General features: G+C 43.0%; 1 protein-coding gene across 1 annotated transcript; it reads left to right on the top strand.

Annotated features, from left to right (window-relative positions):
- Nucleotides 1-4,206: 4,206 nt before the first annotated feature.
- BATF (basic leucine zipper ATF-like transcription factor) lies at nt 4,207-24,348 on the top strand. The gene is made up of 3 exons (XM_036913126.2): nt 4,207-4,518; nt 6,820-6,924; nt 23,808-24,348. The coding sequence occupies exons 1-3, from the start codon at nt 4,456-4,458 to the stop codon at nt 24,015-24,017; spliced, it is 378 nt and encodes a 125-aa protein (XP_036769021.1). The 5' UTR covers nt 4,207-4,455; the 3' UTR covers nt 24,018-24,348.
- Nucleotides 24,349-24,566: the final 218 nt, after the last annotated feature.

Here is a 24,566-nt window from a genome sequence, read left to right as displayed (position 1 = left end):
CCTTATGCCCATTTACCTACAATTGTCAATTTTAAACAAGGCTGGTCCAATAGGCAAGGGTATTGTGATACCAGATATTAAGACACTGAAATACAGATGGGCAAATAGCTGTTGCCCTAAATTCTTGGGGTTCTCCCTGTCGCCACCTGTCTCTTCACTTCCCTCAGGATTGCCTTCTCTCCCACCTCCTATGGTCCATCAACTCAAAGGTCATTTGCCCAGTACAGCAAAGGGCCAGGCTCTGTTCTGACTGGCGGGTGCCCATGCTAGACAGTTGTCAAGTATGTCAGCCCTGATTCTAAACCATTCCAATCTACTCGTAAAAGCAGATTATTCCAAGGCTCTCTGCTTGTCATTTAATTAGAGCAATACAAGTTGGGTTTTTGTTTGTTTTTTACAAAAACTCATATTGTGACACTGTCTGAAGAACTTTACATACTTGAACTCATTTCATCCTTATAACAACCCAATGAGATTGGTAATATTATATTATATTCTTTCATTTCATAAATGTGTCACTAGCTACTAAGTGTAGCGCTGGGCTTCTGGGCCAGTCTGGCTGAGTCTGTTGCTCTCAACCACAGAAAATGCAATCATGAAATAATGAGGTAGGTTTGTTTTTTCTTTGCCAAACTTAGATTCACAAAGTAGACTCTAGCACTCCCCTCTTCTGTCTACCATCCCCTTCTGCCAGATTTACAGCTGGGGCAGAGGCCTGGAGAGGAAAGGGACCTTCCTGAGGTCACAGAGTGAGTCGGAGGCAGAGCTGGAAGCAGAGTGCTGCCTCTTGGCTCTCTCCTGATCTCACTGGGTGGTTTTCATCCAGCTAAATGTCCTTTCAGGAATCAGTTTGGGAAGTGTGGTGGTTTTAAGAAATGTCCACAGATTCTTTAATGCTCCTGTCTTTCAGAGGCGGATCCTCATTTGCCTCCCGTGGAATGTGGGCTGGACTTAGAGCCTTGCTCCTCCTGAATAAAATAAAGCAGAAGAGATTGAGACCAGGTCATAAAAGGTACTGTGCCATCATCCTCTCTCGGGCTCTCTCTCTCTCTCTCTCTCTCTCAGGTTGATTGCTCTGGGGAAGCCAGCAGCCATGTATGTCCTTGAAAAAGTTGTTAACCTCTCTGTGTTTCAGTATTCCACATGTATAAATGGGGCAGTGGGGGGGAATAGTACTTACTTACCTGCTATGGCTGTTGTGAGAATTAGGTGAGTCGATTTATGTGCCTGGCATATAGTATGTGATATAGAGCAAGGATGCTGGGTACTGTTGTATGAATTGTTCACTGTTCAAGAGCCCTTACCTTAGAAATAGAACAGGGTCTCACCAGTTCATACCCTTTGGCTTGGGATTGCCTACCAAGAGGTGGCACTGTTTTCTAATTTGTACCAGGGCCATGCATGAGCCAACAACTGTCCTGGTCTGTTAGCTGTTATCATAAAGGATTTAAGTATCTAGCAAATGCTACCTTAGCATTATCCTTAGGCTTTGGGCTGATGTTAACTGAGCTGATGCTCAACGGTTACTTGATGGCTTTGTGAAATTCGCCAGACTAAACTCAGTGGGATGCCTGTAACCAAGCCTTGCCATGAAAAAAGAAAATTAAATGTAAAAATATTGGCAATATAAAAAGTTTAAAAGCATGCATGGTAACACTAAGTATTGCTTTAGGGATAGATAGATAGATAGATAGATAGATAGATAGATAGATAGATAGATAGATAGATAGATGATAGATAGATAGATATAGATATGGTTCAAATATAGAGAAAGCAGAAGAATGATAAAGACCACATTCCAGAAAGTGGTTATCTTTTGGGGAAGGAATGGGATTAGCAAGGGCCCTCAGCTCTATCCTAATTTATTTATTAAGTTTAATGGTGGATACACAAGGGTTTATTATTCTTTAATCTTAAATATTTAAAAATAATTTATAATCAATACCATTGAAAGACCATCTTTCTATGTAAAAGCTTATTTTTCATTCTCTATTCATTAGCTGTTGTTAAATTTAAATTAGTAGTTTGATTTGGAACCACGGAATGAAGCAATCATTCATTCAGCAAGCATTTACTGTTGAATGTGGAATGTTCAAAGAGCAAAGAGCTTCATCTGAAATTACAACACTTAAAATATCCTGTTTGGTTATTTGACTACTTCTTATTTCTAGGAGGACAGGGTCTCTGCCTTATTCATATTTATGATTTCTGCTACATAATAGGTGTTAATAAATGATAAACTGAATAAAACATAAATATGACTTTTTAATCCTTATGGAGCTTTCAGTATGCTAAGGATAAGAAAAGATATAGGACAATGCAGGTCATAATAAATGCCATAAGTTCTATGAGAATTCACTCATCCATTTATTCCCTTGCCCTCTGGTAAACAACTACTAGGCATGGGGTATATAACTGGAAACAAGACAGACATGTCGTTGGTTTCTACATGTCCCACTTCCCACATCTTCATCACTGTCTCACTGGCACGTACCACCACCACCTTTTACTTGGATCAATGCAATAATCCAGTGCCCTAACCCCAGCTGGCCTCCTTGCTTTCATTTTGCTCCCCTACAGTAAAATCTCAGCTGCTACTGGAAAGATCCTGTTAAAACCTAAATAACAGTTCGTCACTCCTCTGCTCTGAAACCTCCAGTGGCCTCGCCCCCCTGATACCTTGCTGACTTCATCTCCTGCCACTCACTGCCTCTCTGCTCCAGCAACCCTGGCCTCCCTGCTGTCCCTCTTTCACTCCAAACACACTTCCACCTCAGGTCCTTGCTAGAATGTTCTTCCCCTAAACACCCACACCATTCATTCCCTCCTTCCTTCAGGTCTCTGTTCAGATGTCCCCCTTTCAGTAAACAATTCCTGACCACTCTGTGGAAATAGCAACTCATGGACTCCCAGAATTCCCTAACCACTACCTGCTTAATTTTTCTCCATAACACTTGTCACCATCTGATGTATTATATATTAACTTCTTTGTTTACTGTCTGCCTTCCCCACTCAAATATAACTTTCATGAGAGAATGAATTTTGTTTTGCTCAATTTCCCCTTAAGACAATGTATTATGTTAGGGCAGCAATTCAGCCAGTGGATACAAAATCTTTTGGGGGCCATATTTCCTGTCAATCGTAAAGCTAAGCAAGGCAAGCATTTGGCTATGAGCCATAGGCCGAATAAGGCAAGGCAGCTTTCGAAAGCTAGAATGTCCAGGTGCGTGTTGGATTGCTCACTGAGAATTCTCCAAATGTGCTCATGGCAAGTCTAATGACACTACAGGTAACAGTACCTTTTACAGTGTATTGGAGGCATCAAATCCATGTGCCATTACCTGCTTCTTGAAATAGCCCTGAGAGGTGGGCAGAGCACGTTTTATCACTGTCTCTCTATTACAGGTGGAGGGCACAGAGCTCAAAGGAGCACCCCAAGACCACAGACGGACCAAGTGGAAGAGGCAGAATTCAAATCCTGGCTGGTCTGACGCCAGGTAAAGGCTTATTCCACTATTATCTACTGTTCCTCCAGTCTGAGTTCTGACCTGGTGACCTTCGTAAATCATGAAGATTCAAAGCCTCTCTCCAGCTCCTGAAAGGCCCTCACCATGCGAGGCCTCCTTTCTCTAAAACAGCACCCTGCCAAAAGGCATAGGTGAGGAGCAAACTTCTAGAGCATCAGTTCCAGAGCCTCCCAGGTGGTTTCAGACCGACCACAGCCTCTTCTGGTTGCTAATAGGGAAGGACCGTGCCCTTCGCCCACTTCATCCCAGCCCGGCACAAGGGTGGCATGGCTGCAAGAAGTGAGGAAGGCTCCCCAGGAGACAGGGTGGGTGGCTGTCTTCGGGTGAAAACCAGAAAGAAATCCCGGTCCCAGGGCTTTATTATGGTTTAAAAATCAAGTTGGGTGACAGTGGAAACTCTTTCCCTGCTCTCCTCTCTTTTCTGCCCATGTTGACAGAAGATCGACTTGCTAATTCTGGCTGGGGTTTTTCCCTGCCTGAGCTGTTTTTCTCTTTTATCTTCATCAATTGAAGAGAGCTGCTCTGCCTTTCAAACTGTCGGAAGGTATCTGGGGTTTTGTGTATTTTTTTTCTTTCTTTCATATAATTCTGTGGGTCTTTTCCCAGATATGTATTTTCTTTCAAATTAACTTCTAGCTTATTTAAGTTTCCGCCCATGTGACTTCCAGCGTGAGTTACCAGAAACCACAAGAGAGAGAGAGAGCGCGCGAGCCCCAAAGCAAGCGACATGTCCCTGTGGGGAGCAGTGCCTCTGCACCCCAGAGTGAGGAGGACGCAGGGGTCAGAGGTGGCTGCAGGGCAGGCCGAGGAGGGACCTGGGGAGCGGGGTGGGCTAGTGTCCTGGGAGCAGTCAGGAAGGGAGGCCAGCTGGTGACGAGAGAGCCGAGGGGCGCTTGGGGCTGTGTGGAGAGTCCGGAAGATTGCAGCCATGCCTCACAGCTCCGACAGCAGCGACTCCAGCTTCAGCCGCTCTCCTCCCTCTGGCAAACAGGTAGAGTCCTCCTTTCCCTCCACCCTACCTTCTGGTTCTCCTGGGGAGCAGCAGGAGGGCCCGGCTTCCTCGTCCTGCCCAGGAGCCGAGGAGCAAGGAAGTGGCTGGTGGCAGGAGCACTCAGACTCAAGACACGGTATTTGCAATAAGCTGTGCGTATCGGCAGAGACCCCTCAGCCTTCCACCCATTCTGCCAAAGCCCCTCTTCCTCTCCATTCCCATGGGTGCCCACTGCCTCCGCTCACCTGGGTTCCCACCCCGTGAAGCTTTCTAGGAAGCCAAGAGGGGAGAACGCGCATCGCAGAGCCCTGGTCTCAAAGAGGAGAGGGAGTGCCTTTTTCCAAGGTAGTAGAAATGTGGAAGGAGGAACATTAAAGTGGGCTGTTAGCATGAACAGCAGACAACCATCGGGGCAAGACAGGAAAGGGGTCCGGAAAAGTAAAGAAAAAAAAAATCCAATTAGGGGGAGGAACCCGGGCCAGCCCGGAAGAATCTGTCTTATCTGCTAGGACACTGCTCCTGTGGCTAACACGGCTAGCGGGGAGGGATGCTGAAGTCACAACCAGTATCCTATTCACCTGTGGCTTCTGGACAGGAGGAAGGAAATAAATCAGGAGCTGGCTTTGGGGGCTTGTTAGACACATTCACCAGTAGCTCAGCCCAGCTCTGGGGGAAACCAGGGAGATTGAGGTAGGGATTCTTGGAGGGTTTGGAGTCTAGGTTGTGACTTCTAAGTCAAACATTTTTAGCCTGAGGATTGCCAAGAAAAGGGCCAACTGCCTGCCTCACAGCTTCTGGAGCTTTCTTTTCACCACCTACCTTGACATCCCTCTCTATAGAAAGGCTTCTTCTTTCTCACCCAATACATCAATGGATTAAAATTTCTTCTCCAACTTTGTGATTTAAAAACTGCACTCTTTCCTTAGCACAGATAGCCAGAGGGCTTTCAAAATGCTGCAGCCAAAGTAAAAAAAAGAATATAAACATTCAATACAGCATCTGACATAAATATTAAACAGAAGAACAGCAGATTGGAAGAATCTTAGTGGAGACCTCTAGAGGGCAAACAATCCAGTCATCTCCTCAAGATGGTATCTGGGTGGCTCAGATGGGCTGGAATGGAAGTCTGTACTCTTCTCAAGAAGGAAATTACTCATGGCTTCCATGGTAACTGGCTCTCCATCCTGTTTAGAGGAAAAACACTTCCTTCCTATCTAACCCAATGCCCTTCTACTGCAATGGCCCAGAAGATCGGGCACAATGGTGAGACATATGCTTGGTGAGCGCAGAGTCTTGCCATAAGAATCTTCTAGCCTGTGGGCACACGTGAGAGGGCACAGGGCAGGAGCTGCAGACAGGTTTCACTCAGGCTGCTGCTCTCTTATCCTGCAGCATCTGGGGGGAAATCCAGAGCTAACCTCTCTGCCCAAGTCCAGGACATGCCTACCTGTAGGATGTACTTGGAGAACACCCAAAGGTCCCCTTGTCCTCCTAAGCACCCATTCACTACCTTCCAGGGCCAGATAATCTCTACCATTAAAGCCATTCTTGGCCTCTCATTTATGCTAGGCATTGTGCTCAGGGACATGGGGAATGTCAAGGTCACCTGGCATAATGAAGGGGATTCGGGGAAACAAGAGGCAGGTCTGGAATGGGAACCTCAGGGCAGGGATGCAGCAGAAGACACGGGGTGCAAACCAGTGAGGTGGTGGTGGTGGGTGGCTTGGAAAGGCATTAAACTCAGCCTAGGAAGATGAAACTCCCAGATTACTGTGAGCTCTTGGACAAGCTCTTTGAGCCTCAGTTTTCTTACATATAAGATGGAAATAATATCAACTTCACAGCACTGGGGAATTAAGCAAGAACACCTCTGGAAAGCACTTGCACAGAAGCTGACACATAGTAGATGCTCAACAAAGCTTTGAAAAAATATAGCAAGAAGGTTCTAGGCCAAAAAGTGAAAAAGCAAAAGTGGAATAGCCCTGAAAAGGAGGAGAGGTGATAAAACACACTTCATAGCTTTAACCATTTTTTTCCAGATACAGCCTTACTGAGGCCTCGTGATCTCTGCCCTCTTCCTGTAACTTTCAGCCAAAAAAATCCTAGAGACTTAAGGGAGCATAACAGAGTGTGGGGACAAGTTCTCTTGGGCTCAGTGTTTTGGTGAGTAGGGGGTGGATGGGCAAATGAAAAGATGAAGAAATGGAAGGATGGACGGATGGATGCCAAGTGACATGAGAGCCTGCTTTAACTCCGAAGAAGGAGCAGACTTGCCTAATTCCCATCATCTCTGTTTCCCAGGACTCCTCTGATGATGTGCGAAAAGTTCAAAGAAGGGAGAAAAATCGCATTGCTGCCCAGAAGAGCCGACAGCGGCAGACACAGAAAGCCGACACCCTGCACTTGGTGAGTGTTCAGACCTTTCTTCATCCTACTGAACCTTAGGCTTTGCTCCCTGCTGCCCATGGACCCTTGCGCTGTGGCTCTGGGTCTGCCTGCGGAAATTCAAGGGGAGAGGGGAGGCACTTCTATGGGTATATTGAGACGATTCTGTAGTAGGGATGGGCCAGAGGCTGGAAGACAAATGAGCCCTTCTTTTTGACCCTGGAGAGGGCATGAGGGGTAAATGGGTTGAGTATGGGAAGCCAGAGGCTAGATGGAAGGCAGAACTGCCTGCCTGGACATGGGGTAACCAGAGAGAGCTGTGAGCCCCGTGAGTCTAGTGAGTAGAAGGCAGGACTGTCTTTGAGAGGAATTTAGAAGGCATTATGTGTTTCCGGGGAGCCCACTATCTCACAGTGTGAGGATCACATAAGTCCCATCCTGGGAGGCCACCTGTGTAGCCACCCTGGGCCTGGCATCTGAGGCAGGAAGGTCCACACTGTGCTTCACCTTACTCGTCTTTCCTGAACAGCAGTTTTACTTTGAATTTTCTCTCTTTAATGACACCCCCAGGTATCTGTGAAAGATGCAGTTTTAACAGCACCTATCTGGAATGGTTACCATCCTGGGTGGGCTGCATCCTGTCTCAAATTTTCCAGATAAGGCCCTGACCCCTGGCTTGGGCAGAGGCCTTGGGTGATGCTAAGATGCAATTCTACCAGCAGCCCAAGGCCCTAGTCATTGTTTCTAAATCCTAGCTGTGCCTCATACTTCCTCCCTGTCTGCCATGCCTTGCCGTCTTACCCTCTTCACCCTTCCCCTCAGTTTGGTCCATGTTCAACAACTCTTAATTCAGTGGCTCTTTCCTCTTCCATCCCCTCCTCCCTTCTTCTAGCAACTTTGCCTTCCTGTCCTTCCTCCCGTACCATTCCCAGACCCCTAACAGCCTAGTAGTTTGTTTCAATGGCAAGAAGGGCAATTGGCACAAAAAATGAATATGCTTGTGTTTATTTGAAAATTAGCATGGCAACCAGCTGGTTAGACTAGCTGTTTTAATCATATCAAGAAAAAATAAGATATAATTTTAGGAAAAGAAAAGGATGCTTTGTGAGGAAGCAGAGAGCAGGCTGCATCAACATCTCTGATTGGATATTGGTGTTTTATTTGAAATGTATTCAGCATATAGTCCGTTGTGTACTAATGTAGTTTTAAATTCATAAATGTTCAGTGAATTGTAAAAAGGAATGAATGGAACACCAAATCAGTTTTTCTCTTTGATAATTATGATTTTCAGTCTAAATGTTAAATTGTTGGTGGTTCTGATTCTTATATGTCCTCTCAGATTTCGTTATGTCTGAGGATCTTACAACATTCTAGTTTACTTTTTAAGCTTGATAATCTATGATCGCTCAAGATCACTTTGTCTCTCTCACAGTCTGATTCTAATTTAATATTCTTTAGAGCAAGCAAGCAAACAAACCAATAAATACTAATTAGAAAGGATAAAACCTTCCTTTTTGTGCCAATTAGCAACTTCTCGAGATTGGAAAATTGCTACAGGCTTTATAAGTTTTAGTATTAAAAAAGAAGCATCCATAAAAGAAGCAGTGGCAACTAAGTATTGCTCAGCAGCTTGTTACTCAGAAGGATGGGGTTTGAATCCCAGCTCTGCCACTTGCTATCTGTGTGACCAACATAGGAGACATTCTCAACCTCCCTTAGATTCAGTTTCCTTATCAATAAAATGGAAAGTAACAATAACTACCTCATGGAGACAGTGCATATTAAGAGCTCAAAACAGTGTCTGGCATATAATAAATATTCCAAAATATAAGTGTAGTAGCAGTAATATTAGTAATAGCTATTATTGTAAGAAGCAAGATAAATAATCACAACTAAGATACATGTATATCTTACTTGTGATTTTATATATATATCACAGTTTCTCAGGGCTGAAAGATTTCCTAAAGGCTGGAGTGTTCAGACAAACACACTTTGATGCTTGAGATTCCTCTACAACACCCCATGGAATGTATGCCCCTGGTCACGTATCGGGACAGAGAGCTCCCTCCCTCCCTCCTCATATGAGCAGAGGAGTCTTCTCTATTTTGAGCTGTACCACTGTCTCCCAGTAAATTCAAACCATTGGTCTTCGTCAACCCCATGGGGCTATATCAATGAGGGTGGTATATGGTTCTTCATGTGGCGAGGTTTTCAACTCTGACTCAGCCTTCTCTCTGTGTGGGATGAGAGTTAGAACCAGAAGATTTAGCCCATCTGATTGTACTAGTCATGATTAGACTGAGATAATCTCTGGAGCTTGGGACCCACGGAGTCCCCAGTCACAGAGTTGCTATGTCCACACCCACATCCATGCCTCTGTCTTCGCCACACCTGGCCACCAACTTCCTCACTCTTTTCTTTTGAGCACCATTGCATTTATTTTGACTTTTTGCCCAGTGAGTAGGGTCCTATCAGAGTTTACACCACAGGCCTGGGGATCACAGCCAATGCAGTGTATGCTTCTTGACTTTGGGTAAAGCTTTTGGCAATGACATATAAATCTGCCACCGTAAAACACAGTGTTTGGCTGTGGTCTGAAATGTTCATTTCCTCGTAGACAGTAATCACCCATCTTCTCCATCTATTATCCTCTCAACTATGCTGTGATCAGATAGAGAATCTTCTGGCTTACCACCAGCAATCAGTAGGCTGAGTGTTTGGTTTGCTCTTGACACCTTTCCATGCTTGGCTCCACATGCTGAGGTTCTGGAACCATTTCTGGCCCTCAGACTAATATCCATAGAACTCATCTCCCAACACTTTAAAGACCAGGGGTTAGAAGCACTGAGAGAACAAATCAAATGAGGACCATCTTTCTGGTAGTGTGCTCTCTCACATATGCTGGGGCAACATTGTTTTCTCAGTTTCAACTTTGTCACTATTATTTCTCTTAAAACGAATTACCTTGTTTCTCCCGTGAGAGTGTGAGATGTTTATTGCTTAACGTTTTCAGTATTATCCTATAAATGGTTTACACAAAAACAAGGTCCACTGATTGCTTTTAAAATAGCAGAGCAGGGAAGGAGACTCTTTGAATGATTGTGTTTAACTTCATGCCAATGTTATAACATCCTGGCACTGATTACCCCTCACATGAAGTGGATAAGGTGCTTCTCTTCATGATTGTGATATCCACAGAGTCCACACTCTGTTCTAATTCTCCTCTGATCGGGTGTTTCACATAGGCACCCATCACATTTAGTTCCTTTTCTCCCACAGACAACTACAGAGTCTATTAGACACAGTAAAGTCATTGATCAAACAGAAAAGCATATCTTGAGCAGTTCATCTCCAAAAGATGTCAGTAGCTAATAAGTGGATCCAAGATAATCAGATAAACTATTAAAAATAATAAGAGAATCCAACCTTCAAAGTTAACAAAAATAGTACTAATTTTCCTACATGCAAACATAACCAATTAGAAAAATTAATAGGAGGAAAGATTCCATCTTAATACCAACAACAGCAAATGGAAGAAATAGATAAATTTAACAAAAAATACACAGGGCTTAAATTTTTAAACTTTAAAATTATTCTAAATGACATAAAAATCATTCAAATAAATGGGAAGATACATCTTACATAAAGATAACAATTTTCCTGAAATTAATCTGTTAATTTAATGTAGTTTAATGTAATCCAAATAAAAATGCATACGATTTTCTGGGAGTTGGAGAACTAGATTACCTATTCTGTGTTTCCAGTGAAGCATAACCATGTAAGAATTTCCAGGAAAATTGTAAAGAAGGACAGTAATTAGAGAAGATTAGCTGAATAAGCTATTAAAATGAATGATACATATAGAAATCAAAACAATATGGAAAAGACAGAATATTAGACAGAAGAGAATACAGAAGCAGACCCCCAACAAACTCAAATTTAAGACCCAAATAGAAATGTCAGCTCCTAAAACCCAAGCACAAGTGCAAAATGATTAAGATGGAATTTCAGACCAGTGAGAGAAAGCTGAATTATTCAATAGAGTTGGAACAAGTGGCTAGGCATTTGGGGAAAAAAAAAATAGATTCTTCATTTCTTATACAACTACACAGAGATTAACTGTGTAAAAAAAAAAACTGCAGAAATTGTAAAAAAAAGAGCATTAACAAATGGATCTTGAAGTCTTTTCCAGATAAAATAGAAAACCCTGGAATCATAAAATAAAAGATTGATATACATTACTATTTATATTTTACCTTTACACCTTTTACAGAAAATGAAAATTTCTATACAGCTCAAAATACTATATGCAAAATCAAAGGCAAATGACGGGTTGGGAAAGATATCTGCCACACATCTGACCCAAAATGGACATATTTTACTTAATTTATGAGAGCTCTTATGAATAAGAAAATGTTAACAACCCAAAAGAAAAGTGAATAATGTTGATGATCAGGCACTTTACAGAAAGGGAAAGAGAAACAGCAAATAAATATGGCAAAGAGTCTAGCCCTTGCTTAGGGAAAGGACAGTTAAAAAAACAGTGAGAGTCTCCTGTCAGATTGGCAAGGATGAAAAATGTTGCTAGGACCCAATGTTGCCAGAGTGATGGAGAAGCAGGTACCAGCACACTCCTAGTGGGAGTGCAAGTTGACATGACTCCATTAGAGGGCAGTTTGACCATGTCCATACGTATTGCAACCGCATCTATCCTGTAACTCAGCAATTTTACATCCAGGAGTCTATTTACAAACATACCCTCAGACTACACAATGATGTACATGTAAAGATAATCATTGCTGCATTGTTTGTTGCAGCAAAAACTGGAACAAGTTAAACATCCATCAGTAAGGATCTAATAAAATAAGCTGCAGTGTGTCTGTTCAGTGGAATAACAGTGTTAAAATAATGAGTTGCATGTGAATATGCTAATGGAAAAGATTATCAAGCTTCTATACTTTTAAGCAAAAGAGGTGTGATTATGGTACATAGTTTGTTCCCGTGTTTTTAATAAAAAGAAAACATATATGTGCATATATATATATATAAACTTAAGATTTTTCCAAATAGGTTTCCCCCCCAAACTGTTAATGATATTTATTTCTGAAAAGATGAAAGGTGTAAAGCAGGAGAGAGATACTTTGCACTTTTTTATGTTTTTTATATAGTTTGGATGTTTTTATCACATGCTTTGTTTTTATAATACGGATATTTATATTCTCAACATCGATCATTACAACATACGCATTAGGATTTCTTTTCTAATTTTGATTGCAAGCATTGAATAGTTTTTCCGCTGTGACATGTTATCCCCTTAACATCCTATATAAATATCTCAGTCCTTTGGGAGAATCAACTATCAGCAGGGATTTTTAATGAGTAATCTTAAGGTCTATAGTATTAACTGAATGACTATAAAGGATGGCAAATCAGTTTTATTTGTGTGGCCACCTGGTTGTTTATAGTGGTTCTCTGACACCTTTTAGCAGAAAGGATTTTGAGTCGGTGTACCAGGTCAGTGGGAGAGCTGATAGCAACTGAGAAGCTTTGTTCACAAAAAGGCTGAAAGTAGAGGAGATGGTGAGTAGATAGTAATATTAGCCCAGAGCTATGCTGTTGACAAGTGATATCTGGCCTGGGACTGGAAGCAAGGGAGAGAGTATGAGGACCAAATCTGAAAGCTGCAACTTCAGGTAGAACTTCACCCTTAGATGGAGGTGAGGCAGGTGCTTGCCTGGAACTGGCTTCCGAAGGAGTCTCATACTAGTTTACAAAAAGAGAAAAGTTCACAGGTTCCAGGGTATTTCTTTAGTGCCATATATAACAAACATCAAGACTATAAATTCTGCATAAAATGAAGCTTGAAGCTGATGATGTGAGAAATAAGGTATTTATAATTGGGGGAAATTGAGCAATGGAGGAAAAGAAGCTCAACAAAGATGATAACCTCCCAGGCCTCGCTAGAATGACACTATTGTTCCTGGTTTTCTGGGGAGGCCTAGAAGAGAATGCTGCTTATGGACCTTTTTCATTCCTGGAGTTCATTGTCTCTCTTTGGGAGACCATGTCCTAATATATATTGGCACAGAGAAGTCATGGGACAAAAAAGAGAAACAAAAACACAGAAGGAATGTTCTAGCTAGCTCCACCCTTAAGAAATTCAGTGTAAAATCAGTGAACCATCTCTGGAAAAGAGGCATTTCTCTTGGGTTGCTATTGCTATGAACTTCTTTTTATTAAAAATACATTAATTGAACACACAACTATGTACCAGGAATGGTGCATTAAGTGCCCTAGTTACGTTATTTTATCTGCAAAAAAAACTTTATTTTATAATTCCTGTACTAGGTTAAGGTCCCACAGCTTGTAACTAGGTCTGTCTGACTTTAGAACCCATCTTCCTAACCACTCAGTTACCCTGCTTCTTCCTGTGGACTCTTAGGAAGAAGGAAGATGCCCTGAGGTTCCCTCACTGATAGCCCCCTTAAATCTCTTCCTGAATTTATTTGCCTATTTTTTTCTTTAAGCAACATCCTCCAAAATTCATACTTTTCCTCCTCCATCATTAGGCCTGGTCAAGAAAGTAAAGCTGTTTCTATGCAACATGTCAATTTACCTGTTGAAATGATTTTTAAAGAAGGCTGTATAGCAATAAATATCAATGTCTTACATGAGAATACCCTCTGGGGCAGCAATTCCCCTTACAAGAGTTTAAAGCAGAAGTGATGCACAAAGATGTTCAATTCATCACTAATTATGAACAATGAATACTTTATCAATCCTATAAAATTGGACAGATACCCTGCAAGAAGGCATTAAGCATGCTATGATACATTCATGCACTAGAATTTGATGCTACACTACAAATGATTATGTAGATCTGTATTTATTAACACAGAAAGATGTCAATGACATAGTATTGAGTGAAAAAAAAAGATACAAAAGGTACACAGAGAATAAGCCTGTTAACATAAAATTTGCGGATTTGAGGCATGTTTGCAAACATAAAGAGATGGATGTCTGGAAGAATATACTCCAAAATGCTAACAGTGGTTATTTCTGAGTGGTTGAGTTTTGAGTGGCTTACGTTACTTCTAGTACTTTTCTGCATTTTCTTTTTATTATACTGAATGTGTATCATTTAAAAAATCAGAATTAAAAAAGTAGACTATTTTCCTTTGGGAAGGAAAAACATGTCAGGGCAATCCACCACCCTTAACTGCTTGCCCTGCTGATGATGGCAGGACATCAGTGTGGTTAAGTCTGGGAAGTATACTTGAAAGGAGGCCAGCTCATCCCAGTCTTGACATGATAAACAATTTGTTTAAATGGATGATTATAGGACCCAGGTCACAAATAGAGCCTGGTCAGCAGCCATCTTTATGAAGCTGTCCTCAGCGGCACCAGGACTTCTTTTCTCTTGAAAACAATGGGAGAGTCTTGCTAGAGAGTCCTGGCCCAAGCTGCTGGGTCAGGTGGGGGCAGTTCTTTGTCTGTAGGATGCAGTCTGGCCCCTGCTTCCTAGGGGGCATCAGTTGGTTCTATAAGACAAATTCCCCTTCAGACTGTGGGATATCCGTGGAGGTCCACATGGGAGTTTGCAGTGTAACAGTAAGGTACAGTCACACTCCCTTGTTTATAGACTCACAAAATTGAAAGGAAACTCAGAGATGCTCTAGCCCAACCCCTGTGTTACTGATGAGGACACGGATGACTTTCTCAAGGATGTCCAAGAGCCCAAACCTCTTGCCTTCCTACCATTTGCTTTTGCTTCGGGCCACTTTGTTGAGCAGGACTTTGCTAGGCAGGAGGCTTTGCTTTCACAAGGCTTCTAGCAAAGGACAAGCCAAGAAGTAAGCCACTAACCAGGACACCTGGTCAACCTAGACACTCTTCAGCAGCAGAACCCAGCAAGAGACCAGAAAGAAAGAAAGTCTGAGGATGAGAGGGGGTGACTTTAAATGTTCCTGTATTTCAGAAAGGTCTTAAGTTGTAATCCAAAATTAAAAGGATAAAGACACACTGGGGAAAAAATTTGCATCAGATTAAATAAAGGCAGATTTTGTATTTACGCTATAGAAAGAACATCCTTTTAAAGAAAAACATTAAGACGCCAAAATGTAAGTGGGCAGAGGCTATCAACAGAAAGTTTACATAACAGTTTTCCTACCAAAATGAAAATAACCCATATTCTATTCTGATTGTGAAAATGACACAAACTAAGGGTTCCTTAATCAGCACATTGACATTTTGAGTTGGATAATTTGTTGGGGACTGGAGGGGAAGGGTTCTGCTATAGACGATAAAAAGTAAAATCTACTCCCTGGGAGCCAGCAGCACCACCTTATCTCCCAGTTGCGATAATCAAAAATATTTCAAGACCTTGTCAAATGTCCCCTGGCAGGTAAAATTACCCCTAGTGGAAAAGTGTTCTGAAAAGTGTTCTGGGGAACAGACACATAAAAACACCTTCCTCCTTAGTAGTCAATAACTTATAATGTTAAAATGAAATTAAGAAAACCTTAAAAAAACTAGTTTGCAAAATAAATTATTTAAAATTATGACATCTAAATACCATAGAGGTTGTAGTAAAATTGTTATCTGCATTTGCTGCTGGTGAGATTGTGTATCGTACATGGTACTTTTACAACTTAACTTACGTGAACTAGAAGACTGATGGTGCCCTTTACCCCAGTAGTCTCACGCCTTGAAATTCATCCTAGGAAATAAGTGACAGAAAACCAGTGTGGATCAAGATGTTCATGTCAGCTTCATTCATAAAAGCGGCATATACTGAGAGCAAACAAAATGTCCAACACTAGAAAAACATTTTAAGTAAATTGTGGATAATCTGTTTGATGATGTAGCCATTGAAAAAGATAATTACGGTGACTATGCAAGTGTGATGAAGTTATGACAAAGCAAAATGCAAATTGTATTATGCCCTGTGACTGAGATTATGTAAAAATAAGCATGCATGTTCCTTAAAAAGGATGTGGCAGTGTGTACAAATGAAAATGGTGATATTAGAGGATGAGGATCATGTGTGTGTATAATTCTTAAAAAATATCTTTAATGCATATGCTGTTATACTGTATAGTTTTTATTTAAAAACATAAGAAAATTGTCAAATACAGAGTGAATCCTGGAGGAAATCGAGGATGAGGACAGAGATGAGATATCGTTGAGCTAGAATTTGGGGGTCAGATTTTGGAAGGGGATCTTGTAATTTATCCTCCAAAAAGGAGCACTTTTGAGAGTGAAAAGGGGTACTAGTAAAAATTACACCAGGTCAGTAGGTGTAGACTGAGACTGTCCCAGTGCCCATCTGGTTACCCTAGATTTAGGAAAACCAAGGAGGGTGACCTAAAGCTCTTATAAAAATTCAAGAGTAGGATCAAGTTAGAAGCCAAGCAGAGAGGAGATTCCTAAGGCCAAAATACAATATCCTACAACTGAGGACCCTGACATTTGAGATCAAGCAGGAGTTAAAGAGAAGGAGACTGGGAGGATCTGGGGAAAGGGAGCCCTCAGCAGAGCCCTGAGGCCAAACTGAGTGTGGCTAGTCAAGGGTCAGAAAGATGCCCCGTGGGGCCAGGTGGAGATATCTGAACCTAAATTCTGACCTAAGAAATGGATACATTCATAGCTATATTCACAGCACCTTCCCAGGCTGTTTGAAAGTTAAATGAGCAAGCAAATATAAAAACACAGCAATGTCTGTTTGTTAGTTTGTTTGTTTTGCACTGGGGAGAAGGTTATATTTATTCATTTGTTTAATGCAGAGAGCCTGGCATTTCCCCATAAAGCAATTAGATGAACGTATCATATGTATTACCATATATGAAAATACATGCCCTTCTTTCCAGGTTTTTATAAAAACTTAAGGAGTACTAACTACTTCACTGGCTTGGCTCTCCACAATAGCTAGTCAGGTCTCCTTTGCTAGGTTATGGAAGGGGAAGGTCAAGTCTGAGTTATGGAAATTATCCACAGAGCATTTAAAGTGAGTAATTCTGCTGCTCCCAAGTCCATAACTTCAGTTTTTTGGGAACAAAAGTGTTGCTAAGCAGAGGTTTGACCTGGTCTTTTTACAAAAATGAGTATCTCAAACTCATGTGTAACCATCCTAGAGTTCCAAAGTAGAAGTTATTAAACGCTTGCTGAAACACTCCTTTGATGATTCATGAACATCATGTTTATTTAGTAGACTCTTCATATGCAGGTGTTTCTCAGATTCTGTCAAATTATTAGAGTTCAAGCTGGCAGTTAAACAATATGATTTTATTGAACACTTACTATGTGCCAGGCACTGTCCTAGTCACAGAGAATAAAACAGTGGAGTCTCTAATAGCCCCTGCCCTCAGGGAGCTCAAGAATCTGAAGATATTCTTTTGATAATATCATAATTCATGAGATGCTAATAGGTGCCCTACCTCTTGTCTTTCCTTCATAAGAATGCACTGTTCTGGGCTACTTGAAATTGATTTCACCAAATATAGTAGTAATGTAATAGTAAGATGCTTTGTCTTATATAGGCATTTACTTCTAGAAAATATTTTTTGGCTTAGAAATATTTTCCCATCTCTCTGAAGTTTTTGATATTATATTTCTATTGTTTATTCCACATACCATGAAATAAAATTTACTTAGCAAAACAAAAATATAAAATACATAAAGTCAAACATCCAAAATATAATAAATTTCATAAAATTAAGCACTGCCTATATTTATATTCTTATATTGCTTATATTGTTTTAAAGAGGAAGCAACTCTGAACTTGATTCTCAAGCCAGTTGCTCACTAAGCTCACCTGGGGTATTATTTTAAAGTCTTGATGCCTGACACCCTCTCCAGAACAATTAAATTAGAACCTCTCAGAGACGGAGTCCAGGAGTTGAGATTTTTTTTGATTGATGGCCTGAGCTCTTCAGGTGATTGCTGTGTGCAGCCAGGGTTGAACTGGAGAGCAGTGACACTTGAAGCCTGTCAGGTACATGTCGTGGAATGTATAGAGTACGCTCGGTGCAATTATGGGGTTATATACCTGGACACTCTGTCCCAGAGGTCTGGCAGCTTAAAAAAATTTTTTTCCCAAAGCTTTCTGTTGATAGCTATTATTAGTTGGTTCTTGTCCCAAACTGGGCTTGCTAGTGATAACCTTTCCAACTTGAGATGTCAGTCAGGATGGCATTCAGCTACAAGTAATAGAAAAACTATCACACAGGCATATATAAGTGCCATAGTTTATTTTTCTCATATAACAAGAAGTTCAGAAGAAGACCAACCAGGGCTAGCGCAAGGATGTCATCAAAGAGACAAGCTCCTTGTTTTCCCCTCTGCAGCCGCCCTCAGTACAGTACAGGCATACCTTGGAGATATGGTAGGTTGGGTTCTAAATCACCACAATAAAGTTAATATCACAATAAATTAATTGTGTCAAATGAATCTTTTGGTTTCCCAGGGCATATAAAAGTTGTGTTTACACTGCTTAATCTATCAAGTGTGCAATAGCAATATGTACATACAAAGAATACTTAAAAATACTTTATTGCTAAAAATGCTAATCCCCATCTGAGCTTTCCATCACTCATAACCATTGATCACAGATCACCATAACAAATAGAATAATAATGAAAAAGTTTGAAATATTGTGAGAATTTCTAAAACGTGACATGGACACATGAAGTGAGCAAATGCTGTTGGAAAAAATGGTGTTGGTTGACTTGTTGGACTGAGGATTACCACTAAACTTCAATTTTTAAAAAATGCAAAAATTTGCAAAGTGCAATAAAATGAAGCACAGTAAGACAAGGTATGCCTATATGTAGCTTTCATACTCAAGGTTGCAAGGTGGCTGCTGACTCTCCAAAGCTTCAGTCTGTGTTGAGAGAGGGTGGCCTTTGTTCTGATGAGGCTTTGCCTCTTTAGTTGGGAAGGGAAGTTTCACTCCCAGGGACTTCTGCTTACATCACATTGGTCACAATCTGTCACATGGTCACCCCTAGCTGCAAGGGAAGCTGGGCATTTGATGAATTATTTTCCCAGCCTTTCTAGAGGAAGCTGATGGGAAAGAGTTTGGGATGGAAGCTGAGTGAGCTGACCTATAGTGTGTCTCACACATAAGGTCAGTGAAATCTTAGTCCTGAAAAGCAAGGGACAGGTGACTGGACTCCAGACAGGATACTGAAGGAAGCTGATGTAGCCAAGTATCTGTTGATGAAGAAAGCTCTTATGGTCCTAGAACTTCAGCTTTAAGGCAAGAAAGGAACGATTTCTCCAGAATCAGGCATGTCCATTATTCAGTGCAAAGACCTGTGGTTCTGATTGCTCTTCTGTCATCATTGGATGAGGAATAGGAGTTGGGCTGATTTCCCCAGGATCGGTGGGAAGCATGGGCACAGACCTGCCATGGCTTAGGAAGTGTCCTACCTGTCAGTTTCTGAGATCTCCAGGCCTGGTGGGCTCCACCCTATACCTACATTTGGTGCACAGGGATTGGTAACTGCTGGAAACTGAAGATACAGCTGGGCGTAAGGGACAAACTTCACAAAATACTCAAGTATTTAAGTGTGGGTGGGAGCTAAAAGGTCACCCTGCCAATAAATGACTGAATGTTCTGTTGAGGAGGAAACACACAGGGACTATTTTCACCCTCCTGAAAACTATGATTAGAAAATTGAAGGAGAAGGTCAAGGCACTAAAACAGAGCTGGCAGGAAGGAGGACTAAGCCCTCCTCAAAATGCCTGGTGAGTCCCTTCCAGAGCCTTGGGCCAGAACGTATGGGTAAGGGAACTGCTTGGGGATTCCCCATCATTCAAGAGCTCTTTGAGTGACCCCCTTTCAGCCCCTCCAGTAGGGAATTTCCCAGAATGTTCCCACACCCCCATGAAGCCTCCTCCTTAGCTGCCTCCAAGCTGCTTGTGGTTCACGATAGGGGTGACATTAAATAACCTCACAGGTGAGGGTGAATTGGGAACATTAGCATCTGGATTTGCAAGAGGTAGGAAGAGGGGAGACGGAACTGGAAAACGAACAGGACTAAGGCCTCACAGGAGATAATTATCAAGTATCCTAAGATGTAAACAGACTTCAAAGGCAAGAGATGATGGTGTGCACAGACTCTGAAGCCAGATTGCCTCAACTCAAGTCCTGGTGCTGCCCCTTATACGCTGCATGACCTTGAACAAGTTACTTAATTTCTTTGTACCTTAAGTTTTCTTCTTCTGTGAAATGTGGGTGGTATTATCTACCACATAGGGTTGTCACAATTAAGTATAATAAAAACTAAAATACTTAGGAAAGTGATTGGCACATGGTAGCATTCAACAACCGTTAATGAAGTCAAGCTAGACTATTCTTTTAAAATGTTGTTTTCTACTAATCTTTCTCATATAAATGAGTCTATATCCCTTTGCCCACAACCCCACCCCTACCCAACAGGTAGGGAGGGATTAGAAGCTCTAGTTTGCCAAAACACTCAGGTAGTCACTTTGGGATCTGAAATACCTTAGGCTTGGATAGAGTTTGGGGATCCTCTCATCTTGCGGTTTTCAACACTGACTGCACATTAGAACATTAGAATCCCCTGGGAGCCTTTAATAACCTAGCGCCTAGGCTGTATCACAGACTGCTTAAATCAGAATGAGGCATCAGTATTGTTACAGCTCCACCAAGATTGAGAATCAATGTTTTGGTCCAGTCTTCCTGTTTTATAGTGAGGCAACTGGGGCTCAGAGAGGGAAAGCAAGTTACAGAGGGTCACCCAGCCAGGACCTCTGTCACCAGTTACCACTGATGGAACCCACGCCTGTTGTGTATTCTGGACCTTGCTCTGCACCTGGAGGAAGATCGGGCCTTGGGGCAGCCCTTGAACAGAGTAGCTGGACAAGGGATTCCCTTCCAACTCATGCAGCAGGCAGATGATCAACTCTGACTGGCAGAATGTGACTGCCTCTGGGTTCTTGGGGTGTGTTCAAGGATCACCAAGACCAAGACCCAGTTTTCTCTTGGGAGGCTGTAGGGCAGCCGAGGACTCCTTCATGGTCCCCGGAGACCTTGGGTCACTTGAATTGCAGTCTCCCAGGAAAAGCAGTTGGGTGTGCTGGAAGCAGCACGGGGCTGAGAAAGGGGAAGCCCCAAGCCAAACTCTTCTCGGCCTCTAAGTGGGGATGGGGCTTTGGCTCAATCACTCACAGATGCTGGACCTCTGAGAAAATAAGCGTCTTGAGGAGAATTCCAAAGCCCTTTCTCCCAGCAGCTGCTCCCACCAGCCCGTAGTCATTTGGGGGAGTGGGTGGGGCAGGTTTGTCCCAGGGTCTTGGGTGCCTCACTTGTAATGTGGGGAAACTGATAACAGCTGGCCCGCTACGTCCATCTCAGAAGGTTATTGTGAGGAGTCTGAAAGATCGAGATGAACTCCAAAAAGTAGAAATCAGGTTAAGTGGAAGCCCGAATGCAGGTCACCCTTCCCTAACTGTAGCAGAAGACATGTGTGCTAGGAGACAAAAATTTACTTCCCAAACGTTCCTGTCCTCTTCCTCCTCCCTCCCTGAGTTCTAGGCTTCCAGCCCCTACTGGAAAGTTAGGGGATAGGATCATTGTACCTCTGAGCAAACAGTTGCTCACATGGCCACCTTTGCCAGCTGTCACTGTGAGGCCCTTCCAAGGCATGACCACCCCACGGAGGGTCAGAGTGGACCAAGCAATGGCAGGTGGAGACACCGAGAGACGAGGCCCCCAGTCAGTCACTTCCTCCTGCAAGGGAAGTCAAACTCTTCCTCTTTAAGTGTCTGGCTGGCTGCATGACCCCTGGGCTAGCAGTGCTGGTTTCTCGGGGGCCCTAGCAGGAAGCAGTCTTGTTTTCCAAAGTAAAGACACATTTCTTGTCACAGGTGGTTGTTTTCTGGGTAGAGGTGCAGTGGTTCTGAGACCCCTCCTAGAGCAGGGATCTGTAAGTCAGGCAAGTAGGGAAAGGCAGCCAGAGAGAGTTCAGCAGAGCTTGCTCAGGGAGGAAGAACCTGCAGTCACTTCCCGAAAGCTGGGCCTGCCTCTCTGCAGAGAGAAGGTCAGGGTGGTTGGTCCCTGCAGCCCGCCTACCCCGCCCCTCCCTTCTGCCTTGGGGTTTGCCCAGACTCTTCAGAGCACAGAACTTACAGTAAATGTTGTCACCAGTGGAAACTCTCAGAGGGGGCGAGGAAAGGGCTAGAGGAAGGAGCCAGGGCTCCTGGCCCCAGTTCCCGTCTTACCAACGACCCCCCACTCCAAGCCTCGTGTGTGGCTTTGTCTTACCTTTCAGTAAAGAGGGGATGCCCTCCCTCTGGGATGTGCCCGGAAACAGCCAAATGGTAAGATGAATGAGCTAGCCACACCTTGCAGAAGAAGCAGCCAGGGCCTCTGACTCTACCATCATGGCTCTTGGTATCCCACCCACCCCAGGCCCCATTTAGAGATGGGGGTTTCCTTTGCACTGACCAAAGCACATTTTCTAGCTCAGAGCCACATACAGGAAATGCCAGAGTGAATCTGACATGCTTGCATCTGGCTTTCACAAACGGATGGAAGCTGGCTTGATGGGTCCGGCTTCTCCACCGCTTAAAAAGGAACCCCAGCTGCCGTGCCCCTTCTCCCACCCCCTGCATGGTCAGGGCAGTTGGCAATGTAACTACCTCTCCCAGCCTGCAGCTCATTCCCCTGATGGATTATTTAGGGCAAATTTTAAATGTCACGTTATCTTATCTCTGCCCACCGTGATTTTGAGTCAGCTAGTAGTCTAGTAATTGATGTCATCAGTCAGCTAACCACTATTTGAGTTAATAAAATCACTAGATTTCAGGAAGGGCCTGAAACTATATTTTTAACACATCCTCAAATTAATTCTAATAATATGGCAAGTTTGGAAAATGCTAAACTAAATTAAGCAGAACTAGGAGAATAAGACCTGGACTCCCAACTGTTAGGTTGCATTTTGAACTGAAATGTAATTTATTTGCTTCTCCAGTGCCATTTTCTCTTCCTCTGTTGGCATCAATGATTAGCAGAGGTCTATTTGACTGACTCAAGAAATGCAAACCTTAAAATCACAGTGGAAGTACAATTCTCCTGGGGCTTTCTGATGGTGAGATTGTTTTCCAGTAAATGCTAATTACTAGAGTGTAATTGTTGATTAATTAATGATGTGATCAGTAATCAGCACACTTTACCCAGAGTTTTCCTGATTAACATGTATCTGATGGGTCCCCTAGGCAACAAGGAAAGCTGTTTCTAGAGTAAAGGAAGCATGTGTACTTGGAACCCACTCAGAACGCTGCAAAACAGGTGAAACAGACAATTAAACATGGCCTCCATCTGTAAGACTCAATGCAAATACAGGAAACAATGGGAAACATGGGTATAACATAGAATGGAAACGAGTGATACAGTGTAAGATGTTCTCACAAACTCTTCTACATTTTTTTCAGGCTCTGGCCTGCCAGCCAGTTTTCCTTGATATGTATCTTGCCACCCTCAAGCCACACATACAATACAGAAACCTATGTATACATGCACCAAAGGAACCCACTCACCTACACATTTACACACACATTCACACATTCACCTTTATTAGGTGGGACCATATGAAATTGCCATTCCTGTTGGTCAAAACAGACAAATATCATCAATTTCAGATGATTCCACATAATATCTATGCATACACATGCACACATATGCAGGTACTTATATAGATGCATGCATACAAGACACACGCATGCGCACACTCACATATACAGGAAAATTCAGCGATGGCTTTGTCCATGGCTGTGCTAATGAAAACCTAATCTGGATTCTTCCTGCTCCCTGCTCCTCCAGTCTTGCACCTTTCCTGAAATTAATCTCCATCAATGCCAATCCTTCCCCCTCACAGGAAAGTGAAGACCTGGAGAAGCAGAATGCGGCTCTGCGTAAGGAGATCAAGCAGCTCACAGAAGAGATGAAGTACTTCACGTCAGTGCTGAGCAGCCACGAGCCCCTGTGCTCAGTGCTGACCACCAGCACGCCCTCGCCCCCTGAGGTGGTGTACAGCGCCCACGCCTTCCACCAGCCTCACGTCAGCTCCCCTCGCTTCCAGCCCTGAGCTGCCAGAAGTGGGGGAGAGCAGAGCCCCCTACCCCCAGCTGCTCTGGCAGGCCTCAGGAGGGGCACACGGACTGTGGCCAGGCTGCCCTCGCCCCTCAGAGCCCTCTCTCCATCTGGAGACCCGGAGGCAGAGGCCTGGACAAGGACTGAGCACAGGACTATAGCAGCTGGAAGCACGCGAGGCCTCCCGGCAATGTGGCAGCGTGTGCTGGACCGTGTGGGTGGGAGGCCCTATCCAGAGTTGTAGTGAGCATAATGCCCAAGTCCCATGGCACAGAGGGAGGAGGGCAGGGCAGGGTTATTTTTTTAAATAAATGTCTTAAAAGAAACCAATCTGGCAAGGCCATTTCTTTTTACACTGTCTCTTGAAACCCTAAATTCTGTGGATTCGGGACCTGCTTTTGTTCTTGGTCTCAAGAGCCCTAAAAGCCCCAGAGACTCTGCTAATATCTTTTTTTCCATGGTTTGTTAATCTCCTGGGAAGCAGGACTTTTCCAAAGCATCTTTGATCTTCCCTTAGGCATCCTGGTTTTCCTCCCCAGGTCAC

The sequence above is a fragment of the Manis pentadactyla genome, chromosome 11 (assembly GCF_030020395.1).
Source record: "Manis pentadactyla isolate mManPen7 chromosome 11, mManPen7.hap1, whole genome shotgun sequence".
Taxonomy (NCBI): domain Eukaryota; kingdom Metazoa; phylum Chordata; class Mammalia; order Pholidota; family Manidae; genus Manis; species Manis pentadactyla.
The sequence above is the reverse complement of the archived record's forward strand: the minus strand, read 5'-3'. Positions and strand labels throughout refer to the sequence as shown.

Bases quoted from the DNA above. Each gene is read 5' to 3' on its own strand.
- BATF (XM_036913126.2), top strand. From the start codon at position 4,456: ATGCCTCACAGCTCCGACAGCAGCGACTCCAGCTTCAGCCGCTCTCCT. The intron at 4,519-6,819 runs GTAGAGTCCTCC...TCTGTTTCCCAG, and splicing joins CTCCTCCCTCTGGCAAACAG to GACTCCTCTGATGATGTGCG. The intron at 6,925-23,807 runs GTGAGTGTTCAG...TCCCCCTCACAG, and splicing joins AAGCCGACACCCTGCACTTG to GAAAGTGAAGACCTGGAGAA.